This window comes from Hypomesus transpacificus, chromosome 7 (genome assembly GCF_021917145.1).
Source record: "Hypomesus transpacificus isolate Combined female chromosome 7, fHypTra1, whole genome shotgun sequence".
Taxonomy (NCBI): Eukaryota; Metazoa; Chordata; class Actinopteri; order Osmeriformes; family Osmeridae; genus Hypomesus; species Hypomesus transpacificus.
This window is the reverse complement of record NC_061066.1, coordinates 1,615,910-1,636,329: the sequence shown is the minus strand read 5'-3', so window position 1 is coordinate 1,636,329 and position 20,420 is coordinate 1,615,910. Positions and strand designations below refer to the sequence as shown.

Sequence of the window (20,420 nt, the reverse complement as noted above, 5' to 3'; positions counted from 1 at the left end):
AGTTTAGAGGCAGTACAACGCGTTAGAGTTGGCCCCTAAGAATGGGCCCATCTCTTATGTGTGTGAAGAGACAGTGTTCATTGAGGCATGCCTGATATGCCATGTAATGAAACACTGAACAAGGTCCCCAGATTGAGGTGGGGTTAGGTGGGCTTTTAAAGGGGTGGTAATTACTTACAGAGTGAGTCATTAAAAACATCTTAGATACTTTGAATTGGGGTGAACAATCCCTTTAAAGGATGGAATTAATAGTACAACACAGTGTCCTCTTTCTGTCCAATTGGGAGGTTCCAACATTCACACAGAATAGCTAAGGTTCGTCTTCATAATTGAATCAAACGCTCGTAATACCAAACTCGTGGTTTCCGAGGTGTGAAGTGCAAAATCAATTTTAGGCAATTACCTTCTTTATACCTCAGGCACTGACACCATTTAGTTATTTCCTTTCAGCACAATTTCCATGAACTTTACTTTCTGTAATTGTCTTTATATAATAGTTTGTTTGTTTGTTTCCATGTATTTTTGTTTTAAATTGTGGTTAATTCATTGGAGTGTCACAGTACTGGACATTTCCTATAGACGGTACTGAATTGCGATCAAAACATAATATGGATTTTAATTTGTTATGAAGAGCTTTTGAGTGTTTATAGACAAGTTGGAGTGTGCCTTCAGCATTCACTATAGTCTCTACTCATGTCTACTCTGAACAATTGTCTTGTCAAATTGCAATTTTTTTTGTGATAATGCTTTTAATTACAATGGAAATTCTGAAAGGAATGATAATGGGACTAATGAGAACGTCCTCATCACCTCATCTGAAATCATTGTACAGTCTGTACTGTGGTGCCACGCTTCCGAAGAGCACAATCAAAAATAATTGATAAAGATTAGAAATTGAGCTCTTATAGAAGATTAAGCAACTTTAACAGGCTTATCAGATGTTCCATTGAACTGAACCAGTGTTAGTTTGTGGCACGTTCTAATAACTGTAACTGAGTGATATAAGGCCATGGGGCTACTGGTCCAATTTACCTGGATTTGTTCAAATGGTACTTCAAAGCTGAAGGACTCGTTGTAGTATGGGTTCAGGGTGTTTTTCTTGATTGTCGTCTTCTTTTTCTTCAGCCTCTTGCCATTCTGCATCAGGTGAATCTTAACATATGGGTCTGAGGAGAAAATAGAGGGTCAGGTTACAAAAACTTGGCGGAAAACTGCTATTAACTTCTAAAGGAGGAGTTTGCAGATTCCTTTACTGACAAACAACTGAAATTAAATAACAAACTAATGTTTGTGTATCCAGATGGTATTTCAGATACACAAGACCATACACAAAGTAAAAACAGCTGTTTTTCTTCACATGGTGATAGAAAAACTACTGTTTGTTAGTGTGGAAATGATTAAGGGAAAGACTTGGGCCTGTGCTGCAAAATGGATTATGTTTACGTCTCTGTGTTTCCCTAAGCAACAAATTTTAATTTCCCGACAATGTCTTCTCAAGCCCCTTGAGATGAAAGGACAGCCAGCTGTGACCAACCCTTCTCGCCCTGTTTACCCTGCCACACACACACACACACAAACACGTTCTTCTGCTCTCTCTGGTAATCAGGTCGAGGGTCCTTCAAAGAGACACGAACCCAACCATCAATCTTATAGGTTTATCATTAGCAATCAAGATGTTGGGCTAATGTTCTGTGATTTGTTTACTCCCTCTGAATTCTAATCATAAGCTAGGAGGAGAGAGCCAAGAGACCGGTGACCAGTTTGAATAAGACGCATTCTTAGAAAAAGCTAACAGTATGAGCCTTAGTTTCACAGTGCTGTTAAAGACGACTCAAGAGAGATATGAATGTAAGTAATTTATAAGTGAAGACAAAATGGCATTTCTGTGTTCTAGTAAAAAGATAAAATAAAGAAGATTGTAACTGGACAGCACAGTGCATTGGGATGGAGATCCAATAGTATGCTTCTTGATGGAGAGCTAAGTGTCAGTGTGGCTTCAGTCCATGTCTCTCACTTTGAAAATAGTCTTACTTATAAATTAATATTTATCGATGGTTTCTAGACGCTGTCTTTATAGGTTTCTTGTGTTGTGCTCATGGGAAGTGATGAGAAGGCTAGGTCCCCTTTACAATCTATATACAGCAAATATTGGGCAAGCTTAACTACCTTAATCTGCAATCCAATTTTGAGGAAAATTTGGTGATTGCAAAGTTTTATGTTCATCCTAGTTTTATGTGCACATAGGGAGAGAAATCAGAAAAGCGGAGAGAAAGAGAAAGTTAAAGAAAAAAAGAGGGAAAGAAAGCGAGTGTGAGAGAGTGAAAGAGTGAGAGAGAAAGAAAGGTGAGAGAAAAAGGAAAAAAAGAAAGACAGAGAGAAAGAGAGTGTGAGAGAAAGGAATTGTAAGAAAAGAAATTGAGCGATAAAGTGAGGGAAAGATGGAGTGGGAGATAAAAAGATAAAGGGAAGCTTCTCCTGAAGCTGGTGTCCATTGTGACTTTTATTAATCTCCCAATGGGATGGAGAGCTGTATGACGACAAAGCAAACAGGTGACCGTCTGTGTGTGTGTGTGTGTAAATGCGTATGATTGTGTGTGAAGAGAATGGGTGGAATTGTATCTAAATGAGAATCTTCTCCATGGTCGGACATTGTGCATCACACAGGCTTATTATCACTTGTTTAATCTCTTTCTTCCATCAACTGCCCCTTACGTTTCATCCCTGTCACCAACAATTCAATCTCCCCAGGAGAGTTTGTGTTTGAACTGTCTCTTGTATGAAAGAAAACAACCTTGAGACTTTGGTCTGACCTCCATCAATGCATGAACAACTGCTGGGCAAAGTTATAAAACATATCTATGTTTTCCTCATGAACAACTGCTGGGCAAATTTATAAAGCATATAATCTATGTTTCCTCATACATGTTTAGATAAGTGGACAACTAAGGGGAGACAGAGAGGCAGGACAGATCTCAGAGATACACACTTGCAGTGACAGTGCTCCATCTAGAAGAAAAGAAAAAGACAGGCCCTGAGGATCACTTCCTCCATCTCCAAACTTCTATGATCTCCCACTGCTTCAAATTCAGACTGTCGCCTACCTCGGAACACTTGTCTGACTCGTAACTTCAGCCGCCTCTCAACTCTGAAAAGAGGTTCCCTCCTCTCCTCAGGGACTGAGACTGAACACACACCACAACAAACCGCCGGGTCGATCACTGATAACCTATCCATTTGCCGCTGGAAAAACATCATTGCATCGTGACAACGCTATCCAAGCACCTGTTATCTTTGCAGCTGGTGGATGAGGGAGGCTGGGTATTATTGTGTTATTGAAGAAGCTCAGCACAACTCATATCCGGCTAATTTTGCCAATTCATCACAGACGACTGTAATCTCTATTTTGTGGATGAGTGGCTTTGCCGCTGTTGCAATGGGTGCATCACTAACAGCTAACGCTTTTTCTTGTTTGTGTGTGTGAGAGAGGGTGTGCCATGGAGGCAAGGGTATGTCACTTGTTCCTTGCTCTGGGCCAAGGTGTTATGGAGAAAAGCGTTGCCAGTTGATAATGCGCAGCCAGTGAACAGGAAATAGCAGGTTTCTCAGAAAGATTGTCAGGTGCAGGTGTGAATGGGCCAATACCAGAACCTGTCTCATAGGATTAATCTGTGTAGCGGCCTAAAGCAGAGCCTCTCTATAAACACATAATGTAACACATTTCCAGAAAAACAGTTCCGTATTACAAACCAAGCCTGTCTGACACATCCACCTCAAATCTCACCAAAAATAGTTTTTAAGGTTGCTACTAATTGCTGATCGTTAATTACTGCTTATAAGGATAGTGAATGACGGGACAGGGTATCACTGTCAGTCATTATAAAATATTTTGAGCGATTTATCATCATACAAACCAAAAGCCTTCTTGGTAAAGGAAGAGTGTTAACTGTGTCTACTCCAGAGTCGAGGGTGAAGGATCTGGCTGAGTCTGAACGAACATCAACACAACCAGGTTATATATAGCTCAGCTGTCATCTTAGTTTCCCATCCCAGCATCTTAGATGTGCTATCGGAGGAGGGGCACCCAAGCCCAACTGTCATCTCAGTCTCACTGCTTTGGATCCGACATGACACACACAAACGCTCATACAAAAGGTACGTACACACACACTTGAAAAAAAAAGTCATTGACAAAGATGATGTGCACCCACACATTGCCCACACAGAACAACAAAGTTTGACATCCACTAATCACCTCCAAATAGCTTTCCTACTCATTAGTCCTGTGGTGTAATGGCCCAACAGACCCCTTGCCCTTCACTATGTCCAGTAATGTTATCTGTAATAGCTCACAGTCCTGAAGCTCTCTTTTAACCAGCCAGGCAAGGAGCAAAGCCTGCCAAACAAAAACAACAAAAATGCCACAGATGAGAAGCATGCTGATGGTGTGCATGTGTTTGTGTGTGTGCTTCCATGTGTGTGTTTGTTTGCGCACGTGCGCCTATGTGTGCTTGAGTGTGTGAGCGAGCAGCAGTTCAGCTTCATTACTGACCCAGGCCTGTGTGATATGATAACCTCCCTGCCGAGGTCCATTACCCTGCTATAAGCAGCCTCGATATCCGAGAGGCTGCCACTGCACAGCCAATATCCCCATTAGTGTCCCTGTCCTCATCCACAGCCCCACCACTACACCTCTTTATCTTACACTTAGAGCTTAGAGTACTACTATAAGGGTACAGGACTGATACAGTACTTGCCTTTGATAATACAGGTACTATGTGGTACAGCCTTAATGGACCTCCCAACCCATAATGTGGGTTGACAACAGTAAATGTCAGAGCGAGAGTGAGTTACGAGTCAAGGATTGTCATATATACTAGCTTTGTTATGTTCTTATTTAAGGGGATATTTTCTATAGGCCCCCTATGTACCTTTAAGGCCCATACCAAACATTTAATGGTAAATTACTATCACAATGCTGCATGTAAACCTTTCAGGAGGCTTTGTGAAGTTAAGTTTCCATTTATCTTGAAGCAAATCACTGTAGTGATGGTTGCATAGTGGGAGTTAATCCACAGTGTCACTTTCTACAGAGTTTATAGAAACTAAGGAAAAGTATGAATTGAGCAGTTGCAAGGCAGTGGTGACTTTGAAACAATGGTCTAATTGCAAGGCAAGTTTATCATGATAGTCTCTCATTAACCAAAACTAGTGTTCTCACCAATCTTGTGCTGTGCAATGCAACACTGAGAATGAGACTGCCTGTCCAATAAAATTATGTTTGTTTGTGTAAAGGTCTGAATGGTTAGCAAAGGTTAAGCTTGCATTTATAGTATTGCTCTAGTTATTTTAGTAACAACACAGCAGCACATATTTTAAAGGCCAAACAAAAATTATTACAAATGATACTTCTGTTATTGAAAACACCTACTGTATGTTTCATCAGCGGAGCTGTAATTACACTAGTCTAACAGGAGAGGGAAGATTCTAGAAGTTAACTCATGCAGACCTTCTGGAACTCCGTATAAAATACTCATCACAGTCCATCAATTAATCTCTTTCAAGCTCCGTCTGTGGCATGAGAAGAGATAGTTTCAAATGGTTGTTATTACACACATGCCTATTAGTTCATCCATCTGTTAGGGCTTTGAAGTTGACTCAGGAAACCACATACTGTGCACTTCAGGATAACTTCCTTGTCCTCACACTATAAGTCTCACTCTCTCAGAAACAAATATAAATCAGACGTCTTCAACTTGTTTTCTTAGTCAAGAGTGAAAAAGAAAATTTTTGTTTTGGGGTTTTTGACAAACGAGACTATACGAACATTTACCAAATTATAAAATATCTAAAAACATATTTCTAATAAAAATAAAAGTAAAGTAAAATAAACATCTACAAATTATACAAATATGTATTTTTTGGCTTTCTTTTATAACAGAGCTACAGAGAAAATAGTGGATTTTTCAATCAAATCAAAAGTATCAAAGGTAATCATGAGAAATGTCAGAATTTACATTTCACCCCAAAACATGAATATTAATGTATTCTATCACCATCACAAGGTCTGATACAACCTTCACGTTCTCTCACACAAACCCCCAAACATCCACCTAGTACACCAGTACACCACATGCTATTACTATGATAATCAGAATTCCCAGGCAAACGTGATGGAAACCCACGCCACTATTACAGTGAAGTCAAGCTGACATCACTCAACTCTGACCTGTTAAGCACACACTACTGTATATACATACAACATGCTCAAATTAGTATGGAGTATGGATTATCACAAACACAAGCATTAAATGTCAATCCATGTTTTATTTATCTATTTCCCCTCTAGCTCCAAAGTCACTGTCTTGTCCTCAAACCCCCCCCCCCCCCCGCCTGCCTTTGAATTAGCTCGTCAGTTTGACTGACAGCTCGGGATGTGGCCAATCCTGCCATGCAAATGGAAACAGGTGAAAGCTACTGGTAGCGGCATAAAAAAGCAGCAAATTAGTGTTTTTTTGGAGGCCTAATGGCTACCCGCGGTTGTCTGACAGATGAGAGAAAACCCTGGGCTCTTAATGTGCAGAGTGCTATCGTGGGGTGGTCAGGCTCTGATGGGCCTGGTCTGGCATCTCAGGAGTGAGGAGAAGGGAGCCAGGTGCATGATAATTACAGTGGAGAAAGTCTGAAGCGGTGAAGTGGAAATAAAGGGAGAGAAGGAGGGGGGGAGGGAAAGAAGAGAAAGCGAGAGAACAGGAGGAGAGGGGGAAAGAGGAGGCGGAGAGGAAAATAGAACAGGAGAGGGAGACAAGGGGAGAGAGAGGGGGAAGAGAGGAGGAGTAGAGGGGGGGGTACTTAGAGACGGGCAGAGAAATGGACTGGAGGGTGCATGGTGGGTGAGTTGGTGAGCATGTGAACATGGTTGTATGTGTTTTGATGTGTGTGTGTGTGCAACTGTGTATGGGTGGAAAGAGGAATCACTAACGTGCAATCCTATTCATGGTGCATGAATGGAGTAGTCGAATGTACAAGGAAATGACACGCACACAACTGGCTAAGGAATTGAGTCTCACTCTCAACCACAGGAAATGAACTGCAATTTGGACCTGAAGATCTATGAAAAGCTTCCTGCGCAACAGAAAATGAGTTGCTTCATGGGAAACGTAATGGCGGTGTAGGATTTCTGATGAAGCATTAAAGGGGGGGGGGGTCAGATGTCCATCATGTCATCGTCAGCCCCTGAGGGAGTGTTCTGAGTCTGTGCTCATTGATTTGAGGCAGTGCTGGATACATTCATACACACACGCGGACTCTCTCACACACACACACACACACACACACACACACACACACACATGCACGTGAGTTCTACCCCTCTAACAAGTGACACATTCGGTTACCATGGTGCTTGGCTCAATTTCCAAAGGGGACCTGTGTATTGAAAATTGAAAATAAAAATAGGGTCAGTCTAGATGGGGACACTGGAATTTCAAAGCTCTTTCAGTGATAGCTCTGGGACCTCCTTCAACGTAGAAGCCTCAGCGTGATCATTACGGCCCACAGTGATCATTAGCGGTCATATGTGTGTTTTCTCCCACACAACAGCAGGTCTGCTAGGTGGTGGTCTGTTTCCTCCCACACAAATGATCCTTTCTGGGAGCCTGGCTCTAGCCTAGCTGTGTTGGTGTCTCCACAGGGAATTGTGCAAGACAATACAATAGAGTTGTTCTAAGAGAAAAAGCCTTCTTCCTATCAATGTACCCAGTCCCAACTTTGGCTTGGTGTGATGTTATGCAGGTTGGAAGGATTTCTTTCAAAGTACATGATACATTTGTGCGTCTGTTTATTTTCTTTTAGCAAACGTAACGGTGGGCAATACGGTTGGGGAGTCGTGGCTAGGAAGGAATGGATAGGGAAATTCTGAGAGATTTGGAGCCAAAGGTACATTTTGTGACACATATGAGGCTGTCGTGAACATAGCAAGTGAAAACACGGTACAACAATGTGTACCACAGAAAACTGATAGTTTAAACTACAGTACGCTCTGTCATCATGAAACAACAGACACAGAAATGACTTCAAGGGCTAAAACAGGTTGGGGGGGTGGGGGCTTGAGAGCATGTTGGCTCACCTGACAAGCCTCCAACGTCCATCTTCTTCAGGTTCTTGGCCTCCAGGATGACCACGGTCAGCTTGCCAGCCGTAGGGACGTATCGCAGAGAGAAACAGATATCTCCAAGTTTCTCTTGCTGTGAGAGAAAGAGGAAGATGACGGTTTCAGACCAGTTTATCAGAGACAGGTTTTTTTCAATTCAAATCAACTGCATTATCAAGACCAGTACCCATTATCACTTTGAAGTGTTCTGTCAAGGGACTTATACAATGCTGTCTCCAGAAACGTTCACTACATGCTGTGAGCTTAGAACTGTTTAGTTTGACAACATGGAGGTTGGAAAATTGCCAAGGTTATAAGGTTTGTTTCTCGCTAAAGAGCCATTACCAAGTACTTCAATCATTCTATTGTGTCACACACATGAGCAACAAAATAAATGATAGTAATCACACTGGGAACAGAACCTGATACCTATTTCTAGCTGTACTCAGTGTAACAAGGGAAACAGACGAGCACTCAATAACTCTCTCAGATAATAGCATTACCACTGACTGAAAACAGCCATTAACAACAACCATTATAAATCACCTTTTGCCTAAATAGGCCTGCATATCGACTTTTGTTTTATATTTAAGGATTTTCATCCAGTTATAATCACATCCCATTTTCCCTCTGCAGCTTAATAGCATGTGGGGGGATTGTAATAGGGTTGCCAGGTTTGTGTGTAGTAGAAGGGGGCAGTCAGTGGCTGTGTTTCAACCCAGGACTGTCATCATTAAGTCCTATTCATTTCACCATTCTCTCCAGCAGCTAGACCTCTTTACAAAACCTCACAATGCCTAAATAAACTCTCACCTTAATGACTGCAACTTCAGTTTAATCAACATAAATACACACTCCTGGGAGACTGGCTTGAGAGCTAGAGAGAGACTGCGATATTAATCACGCTTGTCTGGAGCGCCAATCACACTCTAATATATTCCATGAATAACTGAAAAAGACCAGCCACAGCCTTTTGAGTTGGGAGAACCTCCTCTCTGCTGTACTGTTCATGTTTGGTATGATAGGTTGAGGATGTAAGCTTCACTGTGTAAACACAGTTTGTATGTATACTGGTGAGCTTGGCTGACGTGATGAATGATATCGAGACAGGTTGTTCGCAGGTGAATAACATGTCCATTATTTAAATTCCTGTCGCGAGGATGAAAAACACATTTACTGAAGGGACATTGCTGTGAATCCTTTTTAAAAATGTTTATTCTTGACAGAATATGCCATTTCAAATGTCTTTTTGAGGACAGTTTGTCAGGAAAATACCAGTACCTCAAAGCATACAAGCTCTTTTGAGGTTTACAAAGGACTGGCTTCATGAAATTCTGACTGTGTTTGAAATAGCTGAACCCACTGCAATTACTATTGACAGAATGGATATAGAGTCTCAGTTGTTGTTAGCCATCCCAGAGGGAGCATGCGTTTGGCATGACCTTTGTTGGTTGTAATTTGCAGCTATTGAAGCAGGTCGAAGTTGTTAAGTATGTCTGTCAATCACCCTACCCACTTTTATCCAAGACTCTGAATCAACAAGCACAACTTTCTAGCAAATATTTTCCCATATCACATGCACTACTGTCCCTTTAGGTCACCTAGGTATGGCGCAAGGATTCCGCGACACATAATGCCCTTATATAATGGCCACATTTCAGAGTTGACCACGGTAAGTTGAAACAATGGCTCGACTCTTCAGTCAGTGGAAGTGGCAATTTCAAAGGTCTTTCACCAAAAGCACACTCAATTGCACCTTCTAACTTTAAAGGCATAATGACAACGTCTCAAGCCTTGCATGAAATTGTACAGGGATGCTGTCTGACACAGTCAGCGTATGGCTCTAAACGGACAGGCTTCTACCTTCACAGATGCCCTTCAACTCCCTGGCAGCGTAAGGCCTCCGAAAGTGTTATAATTAACCTTTACATAAATTGAGCACAAACACAAAAGTTCTCCTAGCAACCAATGTTTAAATGCTATATGCCATGACATTTACCATGAAAATTGAATATCCCCAACTGCAGGCTGGAAGCCATGCTCTTATTAGTGGAAGGGAACACACGGAGGGTTGATTACATGCCATTTCCATAAGAGCGAGATTACCCAGGCTATGGCCCCTCAACCTGCAATAGCATCTCAACAACACGTGTTTAACACAATAATGTGATTATTGTCAAAAACAACTGCATCTGAAATGGTGCATTTTCTAGACATCAACACTCTTTAGCAGCTGTTAGATGTCTTCTTCTGTGGTTTTACCTCCTCCTTCTCAGCACTCTGCAGATCCCTCCATTCCTCTGTCACGTGGCTGAAGTCCACCTTGTTCATGGTCACCTTGATGTCTCCGATGGCGTCGTGCTTGGAGAAGCGGTCAAAGTCGTACACGGTCATCACCAGAGTCTTGCCTCCCAGCTCAACATAGGGCACCTGAGGGAGTCAAAAGCCATACTGGTCACGCCACTGAAGAGGGCTTGTTGGATGAAACTTTTCAAGTCCAGGCCTGCAATAAACAGGAGAGTGCACGGTGTCTGAATAAACTGATGAGTTTATAATATAATACAAATCTGCTAAACACTAACTGTTGATTAATGGTAGTTGTACTGGTGAGCATGTCGTTTAAATGGGTGTCCAGCCTTATAGACTCAGTGAATCGGAGCAGTCCTGCTAGGTGCTGGTAATTACATGTCAAGGACTAGGGAGTAGGAGGACTGTGTTGGGGAAGTTGAGAATGTAGAGCCTAGCTAATCAATCACACACGCTTCCTCCATCCCTGTCACTGACAGACTGCCTTATCTGGAGCAGATTCAGGGACAGTGAGTGTGTGTGTTCATGTTCATGTGTATTACGATCCAGCAAGTGTGTGTACGCCTCTGTGTGTATTTATGATCTGGAGTGTTGGTGTTGCGGGGCAAGGTGAAAAAGATATGTGCGTGTGTGTGAGTGTGCTGGGGGGATTGTGAGCATGCTGTCTGGGATTTTGATTTCCTGATTGCCTCCAATTGAGACATTTTTCAAGACAAAACTCATTAAACAATGTGGACTTGTCACAACACGGCGACAAACTGCTTGATTGGCTGGAGAAGAGATAAGCGCCCAGGGTTTGTCCTTGACGCTATCTCAGAGCCACTCCAATGACTCCTTCATTTCAATAACCTGCACACTTGGAATTACAGGCTGGTTGTGGAACTGTGGGACTGGAATTCCACTGTCTTCATAGTCTACACGTTTAATGTATTCCAGAGACAGGGATACAAGAAAAGTTGGCACCCGTACAGAAAACTTGCCACAAGCTGCTTATTTATCACAGCAGACAGACATCTGTGGACTTCCACCCCCGCTGGTTGAGTGACTAAACTTTTCCACCACAGGGTAACAATCACACATTCAAGACTGAGAAATGTTTGCTCAAATCTAGGCCAAGGCAGGAAAGGTGCATCTGCCTATGTTAATCCAAATCACACCACATTGGTGTGTGTGTGTCTGTGTGTGTGTGTGTCTGTGTGTGTGTGTGTGCGGGTGTGTTTTTATGTGAGGCAGTCTGTCAGGAGCTTGTTAATGTGCCAGCTGGTCGCTGTCTCTACACCTTCACAGAATCCACCACTGCATGCAAATTAGTTTGTCAGTGGAACTAACAAACAGTCTACTGCAACTTCAATCTGTACTACATATGTATACTGTGCATACCTAGCATGTAAGATGTATCTACACATAATTCACACCGTATTTGTTTTCAGACTGTACTGTACCTTAAAGGTAAACTGCTCGTTGAAAGTAGGGTTAAGGGTCTTCCTGTGGACCTTGGTCTCAAACTTCTTCTTCTTGTCCGGTAGCAGGTAGACCTTGACGTAGGGGTCAGAGGTGCCTCCCATGTCCATAGCAGGCAGCTCGGCAGCCTGGATGATCCCTACCATGAGCTGAGAGGAGCGTGGGCGATGAAAAGAGGGAGAGAGGAGACACGAGTCAGTACCACTCCAGCCCAGCTAACAGCAGCCAGCAAAGCCTGCACTGTCATTCCACCACCATCTTGAGATGAGCATCTGAACTGAGGGACTCTTACTATGAGAGTCATTGTATATGCTGTCATGTCACTGGCGTGAACGTGTGTGGCACAATAATCCGTCTTTAAACTGGATATCTGTCTAGTGTATCGTGCTCCGAGTCTGTGTAGAAACCGTTTTAAGCACCAGATAAGTCTTCAGATGATGAATAATTGATGGTTGTGTGGGTGATATTAATGTTCCATCACGCCATAACACTCCCCAGGCTTTTTGCGAATGTGAGAGTCCCTCGGAGTGAGTCCAACCTAGCTGTGTGTGTCTCTCTCTCCCCCATCCTTCTCTTTCTCTCTCTCCCCCACATAGGGATGATAATTGATAACCACAGCAGAGGCCCTGGAAGGCTGATTGACCTGCCAGTCAGGACGCATCCTTCAAGGCCTCTTAGGGCCCGCCTAGTCAGTCAATCAACATCCTATCAGGGCTACCATCAATTGGCAATCTGGAGGGCGACATGGCCACTCAACCATGGAGCCCTCCAGCTGTCAGAGACCTGTGTGGACCATGTGGCACGATAAAGCCACATCCAGGAGAAGAGCAGGCAGGCCCTCTGCCTTTGGAAATGTGTGGATTTGGTGCAGTGACAGAGGCTGGAACCTGACAGAGGAGAGATGGTGGTGGGAGTCCAGCAGAGAAAGGTCTTCTTGAAGGGATGGATTAGGGTGGAGATGGGGGTTGATGGACGGTGCAGACGACCACACTGAGTACTCCACACACACACACACACACACACATTCTGCCCATGGTTTACACACAAGTACGCCACAACGCCACACACAGAGAGCACCATGGGAAAAGCATGGGCTGTCCTCGATCAATGGCTGTCTCGTGCAAAAATGCACTGTCAGGTAATGCATAACATTGTCACAAAGCGGTTGCACTGACACTATACTTTGAAGAGATTCTGTACACAGACAGATATACAAACTCTAAAATGGTGTCACCAAAACATGTCAAATAGCCCAACAAGCGATGAGAATATGTACAATTACCCTGGCTATCCCTTCACCATCCTCCAGTGATACTGGAGTTTGGTTTGGCCCAGCTCAGATGGGGAACATCACTCACATCTGTGTGTGACTATTCATCCTGGCGTGATGTCCCTTCGATTTTAGCATAGCCATAAACAGAGGCTCGGCGTCATGTCTTGCTACAGTGTTGTGTCACAGTGTATTTACAGTGAACCGCATTACCCATAATGCCTCATCATCACAGAGAGGAGGACAGTGGAGGTCGACGTTGTTTTCGCTTGTCGGAGGACGACCTTCAACTTGATCGTCCTCGGGTGGGTGTCAATTGGCGGTTTGTCAAAAAACAAAACGTTGACAATAAAATAAACACACTTCAAATAAATGTGTGTGCCGAACAATTACGAACACTGTCGCAATTAAAACGTGATAGGCTCTAAAAAGGACAATTGAGCCAATTGTCAAGAGGCTCGCTAGCGGACAAACAGCAGACACATTTAGTGTGTTTCAATGGAGAGCGGGAGCGTGTCAGCACAGCCCGCGCCAGGTCATGACCCCGCTGTGTTTGTGGGATATTGGACACAGACGGGAGGTCCGGGGGGCAGAGAACCAAGCAGCGTGGACATGCTGGTGATTCAGCTGCTGGCACATTGTCCTGTCCTATTGCAATGGGCCCCACTCCAACAGAGCACGCTCCCTCTCTCACACACGCATGCATGCACACAAACCTCACACTTCAAAGAAGGGCTGCCATGCCTTAGGGGGATGTAAAACTAACTGTCGCATCCCCTTTCCTGTAGTCTTTCTGACGGTTTCTTAATCCTGGTCCTGTTTTGGAGGTCACCTATATGGCTGCGCTTCGACGGAAAGGCCCAGGTAAAGAAGAGAGGATGTTCTGAGAGTATCATAGGAGGGTTATTTATTTCCGTTTAAGATGGTAATGCAGACCATTGACTCTTGTTCCTGAAAGCTTAAAGTCTCCCGTTAGACTTGTTAAAAGGCTGATGAATGGCATGATGGGGAATGGTGAAGTGGGAGTGGCATTATGCTTGTGTTTGTGTGGCGCGTGAGGACTCCTCTGAGGGTTATTGGCCAATGCTCTCTCTCCCCCCCCCCCTCTCTCTCTCTCTCTCTCCTTCTCTCTCTCTCTCTCTCTCTCTCTCTCTCTCTCTCTCTCTCTCTCTCCTTCTCTCTCTCTCTCTCTCTCTCTGTCTCTCAGTAGCGAGCTCCCTTCCCAAGCTCTCATTAGCACTAAAAGCCTGGTCTCAAGAGTCGCTGGCCGCATCACCCATCACTGCTGGTTAACCAAAGTAAACAAACTGAATTTTCACTTTGCACCTAATTTTTCATCTCTCTCTTTCCCTCTCACTTCACAATTCAAGCAAGACTCTGTATTCAGCTAAAGAGGGCAGATTACGTTACAACAAAATCCATACGCATGCACACTCGCACACAAATACATGCACACACTCTAGACTGTCAGAGTGAAACATTCACTTATGCCAATTTCCCTCAAGTGGACCCACTTTCTTTTCTCTGTGATTTCAAAACCTGTGCAACCTGATCAACTGTAACGAAACCATTTGAGCTCTTACTTGACTCTCATCCTGTCACTGAGCTGGAGCGTCAGACTGGAAGGAGGTTAGATGTCTTCGCTTCTCCAGCTAGAATGAATCTGTCCACTGACTGGGTGAGGTGGGCCTGACATTCCAGGTGTCCTTCACATGTGATTGGACAACCCCTCCCCCCCCCACACACACGCACACACACACACACACAAAACAACTACTTTCTCCCATTGCTTGAAAGCGAACGTCAGCTTGTGAAAAATGTCCCATGTTCAGTGCATTTTATGATTGGTGATGATTATCTTATGATAATATTGTGATTACTAGCATACTCACAATTATCACAGTAATCATCATTATTGCTATCATCATCACTGAGGAAACAGATTTGAGAAGGATACCACGTGAGCATATTTGTTTGTATATGTCTGTGTCTGGTTGAGTATGTGTGTGCATGTGTGTGTTTGTTTGTGTTTGTGGGTCCGTGAAGCATGTTAGTTGTTAATCCCAGTCTGTCAGGTTTGTTTATGACAGGGAGTTAGCTAGCCCAGTGAGATCCACTCCCGTGCTCATGCCCAGCCTCTATTATCTGTCACTGAACATCTGCCAACAGGAAGTTGTTCTGCTCCTGTAGACTCTCTACTTTTAAAACTCAGCCTCTGAGAAAAAACCCAGATGGGTTTCAGCAGGGACCGCGATTGGTTGAGGCTGAAAGAGCACATTAGATTTTTTGGGATGGATCTGCAAATCCCAAGTGAGTCCTTAGAAAAAGAGGACAGAAAGTGATGAACAGAAACACAAAGTCGACTACCGTGAACCTCGTGTGTGAAGCAATGTTGTGACAGGGTTATGCATAACCTGCTCTCCAGAACCGTCTCAGGATGGGGCGGATGTAAGGATGGACCACCACAGAGGAGGGGCGGGTGACCATACTTACGAAGGAGGACCTTTCTCAACAACGACACACACAGGGCGATTCGGAGAGCGGACCCTTACCGTATTCTCAGTGAAATTGTAATCCAGCGAGTATTGTAATTTGCCCAGTTTCTCGTCCTCCTTGGGCTCCGCCTCTTTCTCCGTATCGGTCAGCCCTGTCTCGGCATCATCCTCATCCTTCAAGGCCTGAAGGACACACCCACCAAGAGTCAGTGTCTCCGGGTGGCGTCAGTGCCCAGGCCCCGCCCGACTGTGGCCCGACCAACGGCCTGCCAGCGGGCCTGCTGGCAGAACCCGCTCCTGAAAAGCTGCCTTTCTTTTTTAGTTTGGGAGGGGGGGGGGGGAGCAAGCACTAAACCACCAAAGCAGTTAAGACCAGTACATGCTCTGAAATGCACTATGCTCAGGTCAAGACCCTTGATGATGTGGTTCTGAAAAACTGTCGATATTTTGGACTGCAGAAGAGCAGAAGTATCAAATGATAGAGCAGTAAGGAAAAAGGAGAGTAAAGTGGAGTCAATTGAAGAATAGGAGAAAGAGAAAGGGAGCGCAAGAGATGGAAGTAAGACAGGGTGAGGGGAAAGCGACAGAGGGACAGAGTGACAAGACAAAGAGAGGAGAGAGAGAGAGACAAAGAGAGACAGAGAGAGAGAGAGACAAAGATAGAGAGAGAGAGACAAAGATAGAGAGAGAGAGAGATAGAGAGAGAGAGATCATTGCAAGACTATTCCCTTTGTTATTTCAAGCAGATTGAGTTTCTGGAAGAAATGAATCAACTGGGAAATGTCTGGAGAGAAAATGGTGTGAGAAAAAGACAGTAGAGAAGAAGAAGGAGAAGAAGAAGAAGAGAAAAAGAGAGAAGTAGCCCTTCGCTGGCTGGTTAGGAGGAGGAGGATGGCGGTGGATCATGACCTCAGTGGGGCGGGGTCAGTTGGTTATTATAAAGCATGCGATTGAAGAGGCAGACAACTAGCTTCTCAAGGTTCATCATTCAAGTGTCAAAGGTTGCCTTTCCAAACTCTCAAACTTTCTCTTTTCATTATGCATGCAGGGCATTCTCAGTAGATACAGAACAGTGCTCGTGTGTAAACCCCCATTCTCAAGTCTCCACATCCCTTTTAGGAGACACAGTCACATTGCCATCATAACTTTCAGCTGCATGTGTAACCCCCATGATGATGGTAGCTATAAGCAACATGCCAGCGTTACACTAGTTGTCGGTGCTGTGGGGAGGGGGTGGGGGACAATGGGAACCTGCCCTATTAGTTTGTAAGGTTGCTGGTGTAAAAAGCAAAAAGGATGAACAACATTGATTTGTTTTGAAGTACATTTTGGCTTTGTCCCATCTGTCTCCTCGTGCAAGGGTGAGCACATTGAAAAGTGCACCCAGACATATTCCTGTCTTAGCTCTAATGATCAGTGTTGCTTGGACACAGAGAGAAGGAGAGTACAGCGAGTAAAATGATTAAGTAAAACGCAGACATCCGTGAACGGTGCCTGCAATTACTGTTCCTACATGTCTTGGTAAATGTTGGAATGGAAAGTCTGATCAGTATGTTTTATAGCTTAATTCAAAACACTGTGCTCTATGTGGTGGAAATGGCATAAGGCCTTTGCCTCAAGGTCGATATAAGTAAGTGCAAAGCTCTGACTGAGGCGTACTCTTATTGGAGCGTTATTAAAGAACATTTAGTAGAAGCTAGCCACTTAATCATTTTACATTCGCTTATTGGCACTCGTTCGAAAATGCAAATTGATGAATTGAAAGGCATCAGAGATTCTCGAGGGAGTGAATAATCAATGTAGTTCAACCTTGTCAAAGCGCACCCAGTGCTTCCTTCGTACATATATATGTGCATATGCAGGAATACACACATATATACAGTAGATATACATGAACTGTATGCATAGTTACATATATTTGGTTCTACGGGAGTAAGTTGTTGTCAAGAGGCTAGGAAACGTCAGAGTAGCAGGCTTATAAAGATCCAACAGCAATTGGGAACCTACCGCCAATGACAGTCCCGAACAGTCATCAGACACAACACAGATAAGGAGGGCATAGAAGGAAGAGAAACAAATTAAAACAACCACACACAGGAGTTAACACCAGAGTCTGGGCACACCAGGAGAAATGACTGCTTGCCTGTGGAGCTGCTGGCTCTGCCTTCAGGGACTACGTCCAATAGGAGAGGTGTGATATTATTAAACGGAAGTATTTTGTTGTATGGCTTCCTTTGAAGGAGAGCTAAATTGCCTGATAGATGATGTGTGTATTGTCGAGCACTGGACTTTTCATAATAACATTGAGTTTCTTATGCTATTGTTTAGGTCGTCTTAGTCATTTTGAATGTTCATGAGCCTCACTTAGTGGTTCACCTTCTTTAAGGTGTAGATGTCCCTTGTGAACACTTGAACTTAAACCTAACAGGAAGCTACCTTAACCAATTACGTGTCAACAAAGTTGACATTGATTATGTGCTAATAGTATATGTTAAGTCCATACATTAACCTTTCAGAGCTGTCAAATGTACAGACACCTGGGGACAGATTTGTTATTGTGAGACAGTTATTGCTGCTGCTAAATTCCACTGAATCAGCCTACCTTCTCTCACTTAACATTAGTGTTTCATAATGTAAGTGATGCTGGCGTGGACAGACGGGAAATTAAACAGACATTGTCAATTATTCCGTTAAGGGGGGCTGTAGTGTTAATGCAATTAGGATACTAACCGAGGTTAAAGTGTTTGTGTGCCATATCATCTTTGAGCAATTGAAAGGGAGGCCTCGAACAATTTACTCCCCTTCACTTGTGATTAGCCAACGTCATTTCTCTGGGTTGATACCACTTCATAATATACCATAGAATTCCATACTTAGTAATCTCTAAAATAGTAGACTGAGTGTTACATAAAAAGGAACTAAGAACAGAAAAAAAAATTAAACAAGGAAGAGATTAAAAATGTCTCTCTGTGATGCTTTAGGCTTCCTCACACAGTCCTGTAATTAGAGTAAATGGTGAGGTGTCATCTTAGACCGTGTCAACCAAAGTTCTGTGTGTGTGCATGTATAAATGTGATAACTGTGAAGTACACAGTAATAAAGCGTTTGCAGCGACTGGTAATGCCAAGAACTGCACTGTAAGTGTATGTGTCAGTCAATTACATTTGTCTGCATGTAAACAATGCATAGTACATTCCTGTCAATCCTAGCACTATACTTGAATCTACAAAAACTATAAATAGTACCTTCAAGATACACAATAACATTGCAGTATTCAAGAATCAACATCATTTTAATCTCAAAAACTGTAAATGTGTCTTAAAGGTGCTCGTTGGCAGAAGTTCAAAGACAGTACCTCGGTCTTTGCCCCGTCGGTGACATCCATCATGTTGATGGCGTTCTTGCCCTTGTCTTTGCCCTTCTTTTTGTTCTTCTTCTTGAATATCCACTTTTTGCAGACACAGAAGCAACAGGTGAGGACCAGGATGACCGCCACAAAGGCGATGGAAACTATGGCCCATGATGGCACTGGAAACAGGGGACATACAGGGAACAGCGGTTAGAGGTCAACCACTTCAGAGTGAGATCACGGTCACTTCCGAAGCTGCAGAACAAGACCCTGATTGGGTCTAAAAAAACAGCCAAACACAATCTCCCTCCATGTGCTGCATCGATTCTAATTGGGGTACAAGACATGGTTGGAGTACTGCCCTGAAGCATCAGCACGCATGCAGCTTTGATCAACGGCAGAGGAACTCCGGGCAGTCCAAACAAGGCCTCTCTTACAACTGGCCTTCGAACACAAGCAGCAACGCTGGGAGGAACGTCTGGATGTCTGAGCAAACACACTCAGCCAATTTAGTGGAAATAACAGATGCTGGCATTTTCCACTTGCCATTTAAACAAAAGATTCTCAGACAACTGACACTTTCACGCCAATCACTGGCGCACGGCACTCGTTGGGTGTGAGAGGTGCAGTAATTTGGAGGGTCTGTTTGGAAGGGTATCAACTGTACCATGACTGTGTCGAGTCAATGATTCACCACCAGTGACTGTGTTAATTGGTTTGACACACCTCTCTGAAGTGCTCTGGCTTACACTTTAGCAGCCTCAGATTCATCCCTAATTATACATTTGGTGTTGCACCAAAGGTACAAGGCTTATTTCCCCCATGCATGCTTGCCTCAAGTTTCTCTCCAATCCTTTCCTCCCGTTCATTCTATCCTCTTCTGGTGAGGCTTACTGAGACTTCAGAATACAGTGTTTTATTGTGGGCTCTGTAAGGGTCTGACAGGACTAAATGGGACGGCTCGGAGCAGAAGTTAGCACTGTCACTATCAGACAGGAAGGCGCTCCACTCCCCGGCACAGCCATGGCACTAACAGCCTGCTGCCAAACGTGGAGACGCCTATCTAAACAAAAGACTCGGGCAGTGCGTGTGTGTATATGCGAGACAAGAAGACACACGGACACGTGCGCGTGCACACACACACACACCACACAAAAGTGGGCCTACCAGCTCTATTTGGGCTCCAGAAATAAGTATCAGAGGGACGTTCTGCAGCCCAGATGTGCTGTCCATAATGAGGAGAGCAACACCACCTCAGACACCTCCGCTACTCACAAGCTGTAATTACAGCTTCTGCTCGTAAAACATCAAACACCTGGTGAGCCACACCTTCTTGCGACGGAACGGGACGTATCAGCAAACAAGCCAATTTTGGTGCCATGTGTGGTT

At 43.8% G+C, this 20,420-nt stretch overlaps 1 protein-coding gene across 1 annotated transcript in view; it reads right to left on the bottom strand.

Annotated features, from left to right (window-relative positions):
• syt1a (synaptotagmin Ia) overlaps nt 1–20,420 on the bottom strand; it is a 90,389-nt gene that overhangs the window by 4,620 nt on the left and 65,349 nt on the right. Inside the window, exons 5-10 of the mRNA XM_047023135.1 lie at nt 19,038–19,210; nt 15,740–15,856; nt 11,899–12,066; nt 10,412–10,579; nt 8,126–8,243; nt 1,033–1,166 (exon numbers count right to left, since the gene is read on the bottom strand). Coding sequence (XP_046879091.1) covers nt 1,033–1,166; nt 8,126–8,243; nt 10,412–10,579; nt 11,899–12,066; nt 15,740–15,856; nt 19,038–19,210 — 878 coding nt within the window. The remainder of the gene's footprint in view (nt 1–1,032; nt 1,167–8,125; nt 8,244–10,411; nt 10,580–11,898; nt 12,067–15,739; nt 15,857–19,037; nt 19,211–20,420) is intronic.